This window comes from Volvox carteri (genome assembly GCF_000143455.1).
Source record: "Volvox carteri f. nagariensis unplaced genomic scaffold VOLCAscaffold_58, whole genome shotgun sequence".
Taxonomy (NCBI): Eukaryota; Viridiplantae; Chlorophyta; class Chlorophyceae; order Chlamydomonadales; family Volvocaceae; genus Volvox; species Volvox carteri.
The window spans coordinates 642,007-648,980 of NW_003307601.1; the positions used below are offsets into that span (position 1 = coordinate 642,007).

The 6,974-nt window shown below is 54.4% G+C and overlaps 1 protein-coding gene across 1 annotated transcript in view; it reads left to right on the top strand.

Moving 5' to 3' along the window:
• The window catches only part of VOLCADRAFT_107128 (uncharacterized protein), a gene marked incomplete at its 3' end in the record, with an annotated part of 8,014 nt that extends 2,611 nt beyond the window's left edge, over nucleotides 1-5,403 (top strand). The window contains exons 3-10 of the mRNA XM_002956142.1: nucleotides 1-117; nucleotides 373-411; nucleotides 853-896; nucleotides 1,116-1,168; nucleotides 1,432-1,601; nucleotides 2,107-2,228; nucleotides 2,807-2,899; nucleotides 5,346-5,403. Of these exons, the coding sequence (XP_002956188.1) occupies nucleotides 1-117; nucleotides 373-411; nucleotides 853-896; nucleotides 1,116-1,168; nucleotides 1,432-1,601; nucleotides 2,107-2,228; nucleotides 2,807-2,899; nucleotides 5,346-5,403 (696 nt within the window). The remainder of the gene's footprint in view (nucleotides 118-372; nucleotides 412-852; nucleotides 897-1,115; nucleotides 1,169-1,431; nucleotides 1,602-2,106; nucleotides 2,229-2,806; nucleotides 2,900-5,345) is intronic.
• Between the last annotated feature and the right edge of the window lie 1,571 nt (nucleotides 5,404-6,974).

Here is a 6,974-nt window from a genome sequence, read left to right on the forward strand (position 1 = left end):
GTGGCGAACGCCTGCGAGAACCTGGGCGTGGCGTACTGGCGCAAGACGCCGGAGAAGACGGCCGACAAGGAGGCGTCAAACCACGGCATCAGCGCACAGAAGTTCCAGCTCATTCGGGTAGGTGGGGGTTGCGTCGCGAGCTGGAGGGTGCTGCGTTGCTCTGATATTGGCTTTCCGAGTCCGATGGGGAGGGAAGATTTGGACGTCCTTGGCGGGTTTACGTGCATAGGCCCGAGTGCTGCCCGCGGCCCTGAGGCCACTGGATAGCCGTTTGTGATCTTGGAAATTATTGTTGCCGGGGCCCCATCTCAACTCTCCGCACCAACCCGCACCGATGTTCCCCTTTTTCGTGGTCCGCGCGCACGCATGCAGGAGTTCCTGTCGCTGGGGTACTCGGTCCTGCTGTCCGACGTAAGTGCCACATTCATTTCAGGAGTGCATCGTTGCCCTGCTGCAGAGCGTAGCGCTAGTGTGCTGCCCCCTCTGCTCTTCGTACACAGCCTGCCAGTTAGGGTGCATGTCGACCTAGCAGCACCCGGCCGCGCACGACCCCACCGTCAGCAGCAGCCGTGGGGGGATGACGACACAGCAGCCGTGGGGGGATGACGACACAGCAGCCGTGGGGGGATGACGACACAGCAGGAGCTGTAAAACGTCCGCAGCGGCGGATGCTACGGTGCTCAGTCATGCCAAGCTATGGTGCCAAGCTACCGAGGTACCACATCATTGCAGCGGCAGCAGCAGCAGCAGCACGAGTATGTGCGGACTCGCACGATTACTGTGGCTGCGTCATGTTGCTAACATTTTAACCTGCTGTTGCGTTTGTTGTTTTGTTGATTGCCCCACGCCCAGGTGGACATCGTGACGCTGCAGAACCCATTTGACCACCTGTACAGGTGCGTGGCTGTGCGCCTGTGATACGAGACACCCGGGCAGGCCATCTGAGAGCATTGCTCAAGACCCTCTGCCATGGGCCTATGGCCCTGCAGCACCTGTCACTGTCAACCGCAGACCTTTTCGCCTCCGCATTCCTTCAGTCCGAGACAAATCTTGAGCGTCAATTGCACTGAAGTTCGTATCACCCGCCTTTTCCTGCTCTTGCTGCTCATCTCCAGGGACGAGGACGTCGAAGCCCTTAGCGATGGCTACGATGAACAGACTGCATATGGTGGGTCGGGGTCGGTCCCTTGCTGGCTCTGGTGCCCTTCAGAGTGGTTGCAGGATAGCGCATGGAGGGAGCAATCCAGGACTTGATGGTGTGGGTTGGTGATGTGGGAGGTTATTCTGTACGTGGTCGGCTTGGGTCAACCGAGTGGTTGCCTCTCTGCCTGCCAGCCTGCCTGCCTGCCTGCCTACCTCCCCGGTCAGTTCACCCCGACCTATTGCGCGACTGGCCGACACGGCTGACTGATACCCTGTCTGATGATGCAGGTTGGGATGACGTGCACGACGACCCGAAGATGGGCTGGTCGCGCTGGGCCCACACCATCCGTGTTTTTACACTTAACTCGGGCCTCTTCTACATCAGGCCGAACGAGAGGACTATTGGCCTCATGGACCGCATTACTGACCGCCTCAACAAGCGGAAGGAGTGGGATCAGGTGCGGAGCGGAAAGTGGCAGGAAAGTAGAGCGAGGAAAAGGCATGCTGCAGGCTCAGCGACAGAGGCTCAGCACGTGGGGAGGGGCGGACAAGGGAGGTTGTGAGATGCGGCGTGGCGCGGCCGTGGATACTACTGCCGTAACAAGGCTGAATTGGAATCGCAACGCGGAGGCGACACCGCAGTAGCGACGGCTGTAGCGACGGCTGTAGCACAGTACTGTGGAAGGTGGCTTTTTTGGGCAAAAAAATAAAGACAGATAAAGAGCAGGAACGAAGGTATTAAGTTGCAGCGGAAGTTGGTTGTAATGGAAAGCTGGTAGGTTGGATGTGCAAGGGGAGAGGCGGTAATGCTTCTTAACTTTGCAATGCTCGTCCGCGACGCTGTATGTTGCTCCTATAATCCGGGCCGCTGTGCCCCCTTCCTCTCGGAGTTTGGAAGCCGGCACAGTTCACATCTTTTTGGTGTGCTTGCAACATATGTTGTTTCCCTCTCCCTCTCCGCAGGCGGTGTTCAACATGGAGATTTGGTTCCCCAGCCACGACGATTACAAGACCTCTCGCATCGCGGTGCGCATCATGAACATCGACAAGTTTATGAACTCGAAACGCCTGTTTAAAACCATCCGGTGGGTCTCAATCTTAGGGTCGCGGTGTATTGGTATATATTGTCGTAATGCTGGTCTGATGCGTTTGAAGAGGGAAAACTTCGTTTACTTCAACATACAGCGCGATGTGCGGTGATACTGCTTTGGCACTGCAGGGCTGTATTGGGCCTTGGGAGGGGAAGGCTGGAAGGCGAAACGGGCTGTGTTTATGTTTGCAGTTTGAGGAGATGAACGAGCTTCCTATCTGGGCGCTACCGTCCTTTTAGCCTTCTAGGTCAATAGGAAGGATGCAAACAAAGTAAAGTAAAAGGGGTGATGTGTTGGCAGGGGGAGAGTTACATGGCTTGGTCGGGATGATGCATTTATAATGTGATTATGTTTGCCGCTTTAGCGTGTATTCGGGCCGACTAAACGAAGCATACTTTGCTTGGTGTGTGCTGCATGTCCAAGTCCCCATGACTTTAAATACTCGATTTTCGACCTTGCATTTTCACGACGTGGCCTGCTTACTGCGCTTGCTATTATTGCATTACATTAGCCGTGTGTTTAATAACCTGAGCTCCATGTGTTCCGTACATACATGTATATGTGTCGTACAGGTACGATGCCCAGTACAGCAACCACGTACCCGTGATGGTCCACGTCAACTACCACCCGGATAAGTTTCAACGCATGCAGTCGATCTGGGCCCGGTACGTCCTTACGCGGGTCGCTTTATTATTGCAACAGCGATAGTCCCTCTTACACGGCTTGTCGTGTCATGTCATGTAGCATGATGATGAGGATGATGATGATGATGTTGCAGACGGGCCGCTAGGCACTTTCGCGGGTGTACAAATGCAGTCGCCCCGCCGCAAAAGCTAGTCTTTTATCGATCAACTTGCGCCGCTGCGCCGAACACGGCACCCATCATTTATTACATGATGTATATGATTATTGGGCGCTGAGACAGCGGTGAGCTGCTGCTGAACCCCGCCTCGGCCCCCACTGCGGCGGGATTATGGAGCCGGCTTTGTTTGCTTTCTGGCTCCCGGGCAACCAGCAGCGTTTCTCATGACTGGTGTAGAATTTGGATGAAGGATGAGGTGTCTGTTTGTCCAATCCCTTTTGTTTTTTCTTTGAAAGCCCAAAATTTTTTATGAAAGCCCGAAATCGACGCGATGGCGATGTTTTTGCCCTGGCCTCGTTAGGTATGTGGAAGGCGACAGGACCGCGCTGGACAAGTATCCGGTAGGCAGCTGCTTCAATGCTCCAGACTGCTAAATGGTCTGATGGAAAGCCAGGGCCTGGGCTTGGCCAGGGCCCAGGGTCTAGGCTGGGCTGGGCTGGCAAGACTGGTCGCGAGGAAAAAACAGCTTTTGGGGGCACGTTGAGAGCAGCAAGCCGTGCAGCTGGGTTCCTCACTGGCGTGCACTGGGCCTGAAGTAATGCAAGCTGCGATCATTGCATCCGGTACTTGGAGCGTCAACCTGAGGAGAGCCATGCGGGGGGTTTCTGTCGGCGAGGGGTTGGGGTGTCCCGTGATCTTAATGCAGGCCTTACCCTGGTGCCCAATGCGGGATAACGGCGGGCAGGTTCGGCGGATGATGAAATCAGGGGAAGAGCCAACGAGGTGATGAAATTGCGGAGGAATGATGAGCGAGCGAGCGCGCTGCGATTTAGGACTTGAGATGGGTTGAAAAGAATCCATCCGGTTACTGACTTGACGGTTCGGCTGCTTTTCTCATCGCTGTTTGATGTATAGCATTGGCTGGTGGTGAGCCGCACAAGTCATATAGCTGTGTGGGGTGTGTGATCTTCGCAGAGGCGCAGTGAGGGGATTATGAGGAGGTGGCTTGTCTCGACTGTCGCGAAGTGAACATAGCATTGCCTGTGGCCCCTCGTGAGCGCGTTCGGGATGTGTACGATAGCCCCTAAGAGGAGTTGGTTGGTGGATTACTGTATGATGTGTGAAACAGGGGGGTGTATCTTCGCCCGTGGCAGCTACCCTGCGAAACCCTGCCTTCCCCGGTATTTCGGGGCACCCTCATCCAGTCACCCTAGTCAACTTCTCAGTGGATCGCTCAGGTTCCGCACCCACCACCAGCATCCAACGGAATCTGCCGGGTCGACAGCGGCCCAACTCCGTTCCTGGTCGGCTCGCAGGTTAACTTTATCCCAGGTCACCACCGTCCATCAACTAGGGGCGCAATGCCTTCCACCATCGGAAGGACTTTGACCCTAACGGGTATCGATCCCGGGATCTCCCGGGGGCAATGGTCGCGCCTTACCAGTGGTGCCAAACCCTCTTATGTATGTGGTATGCTGATTGTGCTGTATGTGGATACATGGGACGTGGGGTGGTGTATGTATGGACTTAGGGTTTTGATCAGATCAGATCAGGGTCCCTGGTGGACGGCGATTCCGGAATTGTCCAGACGCGCTGTCCTTGCGAGTCAAGGCGCAGTAAGGCAACATGCGGACGGGAAACACCTGTGTCCGTGTGTTAGGGTCCAGTTCCTAACAACATAATCCGAAACGCATAAGCATAGGTGCATTGGCCTACATAGGCAGCACAGCCCCGGTGCGAGCGAGCCACACCAGCCGTGCGCCCTCACCAGTAGAGAGGTGATCCCATCCAGTTCAGATACCGGCATATATGCTCTTCCGGTAACCCCATCCGGTGACTCCGGTGGGAAAACCCCGTGGTGTCGGCTGGCGTGTTAGCACATGATGTCCACCTCACATCACCTCGCCGCTTAAGGAACTCTGTTAGAATGTAAGCAGCAGGCAGCTTAGTGGTAGCATATTGCGCAACAAATTCCACGCCTTCTAGGCCCTGAAGGCCCTAATGCACCCACACTGGCCAGAGGAAGGCGAGGACCTTTCCTGACCAACAATCAGTGATAGCCTCAACTGCCAGCCCAAGGTCTGAAACCAACGCTCGGTGGCACATTATATATGTCCCGATCCTCGTCACCATCGAGTTCGTTCCAAAACCTAGGAACAAGGCTCGGTAAAGGAACTGCAGAGGCCTAAGGTCCCGTCCTTGCACGCCCCGGCCCTGTTCGGTTCCACTATCAGCAGATTCTGGTTTCGCTGGCGGATGGCCGGATGCCATCCTTGCTGTTGCCTGGAGCGCACATCAGCGTGCTGCAGGCGAATAGCTGGTCTGCAGCATTATAAGCGTAATGGTTGCAGGCAACGTGGCAAGTGACCACTCATAGGGTCTTGGTTATCGAAGCCTACCGCAGGATTGATAGAACATATAAGCGCGCGTTTTCTTGCCAACTGCTGATATCACAGCGCACTCGTCATGCTTGAATGTCCGAAAAGTTATGCTCGCTGCATTGGGGCTGCATCCAACTGTTCGGCTGCACATAGAATGCATAGGCAGTTTAGCTCTTAGCCGTATTAGATAGTTACTCGTGCTAGCATCCCGGCGAAAAAAATTTAGTGGAGCTGGAAAGGCCAGGCGGACAGACTGCATTAGAGATTAAGGAGGACTAGGGCGTTTTATAATGTGTTCGTTAAACATGAATCAAATAACTTTTCAATTTCGACTTCATTGCCGCAGCGTGGTGTGAAGAGTTTTGCGAGATCCTGTTCAGCACATAAGCGTTCCGGTGGAAAGGTCTTAAGATGGGCATTTATCCAGTAGCGGTCATATGCCTTGTGAACGCAGTGCTTGGGTCGCGTTTTGCCACATTTGGAAGGTTACGCGTCTCAACGCGGTGCTGTGATTGCTCTGACATCGGCGATATGCCGCATGTTCCTAAACAGGCTTGCGTTCCTGACGCTTTCTGCGATAGCTTCTGACTTGTTCAATAATCCAAGCTAATCTAATTAAAAAATATTATCCTTAACATTAATATTATCTATTTGCGGTACACCCAAAAGTCGCTGACCAAGTTACCAGCATACGCCACGAGACGATCATGGAGTAATGCGGATAGAGTAATGCTCCATCCGTCTTTCAGTCAGCAGGCCATTTGCCATCGCTTCCCTGCTATCCCTTGACATATCACCTCCGTCCTGCACATGTCTGCCTGGGAGGCTACGAACGGGCGGTACATGTCCAGCAATGCATGTTGATTAAGTGCTCGTCCTGTAGTGTAGTACGGCAAGTGCGGCGCGGGAGGAGCAGACCGGAATTGGCCAGAGGACAGTGACTGATACGGTAGTGCGTTACAAAGATTAGCTGGGAACAAAGCGCTGAATCCAGACAACGCTAGTTCGCCAGTCAACCGTGCAAGCAAGCGCAAGTCAGAACGTCGTCTGTTGGGGATTTTGAATTGTTTAAATAGTGATTTACTTTGTATTCGGGACCCAGCTCAATAGTAAAGTAGATAAGGCGATTTGACGTTGCTGGCATATCGGTCGCCAGTAACAGCGAAGTGATGGCAGAGCGCGAGCAATCGCGCGGCGGAGGCCAAGAAGGCTTGGAGGACATCCTCCAACAGCGGGACGAAGGAGGACACCAGAATGGCGGAGCACCTAGTTACCCGGAGGGGGCCGATGCGGTGAGTAACAGACGCCAGCTATTGCTCCGCGCGGTCAGACTGTAGGCACAGCCAGCCGCCGCAAGTTCTGTTATATCAAAGGCATGGGAGAGACCGGACCCAGTTTTAAAATAGCGGGAAAGGGATGCGCCGCCGCTGTTGTTTGACCAGGCTGGATTAGAAGCTACGGGTCAGGCTTAGCTTATGAAGAACACGAATCTGTAGACCGCGAGTGGCCGACTCAGAGTATTAGTGCTCGTGAGGTTGGGTCCGTTCCGGTGGAGGC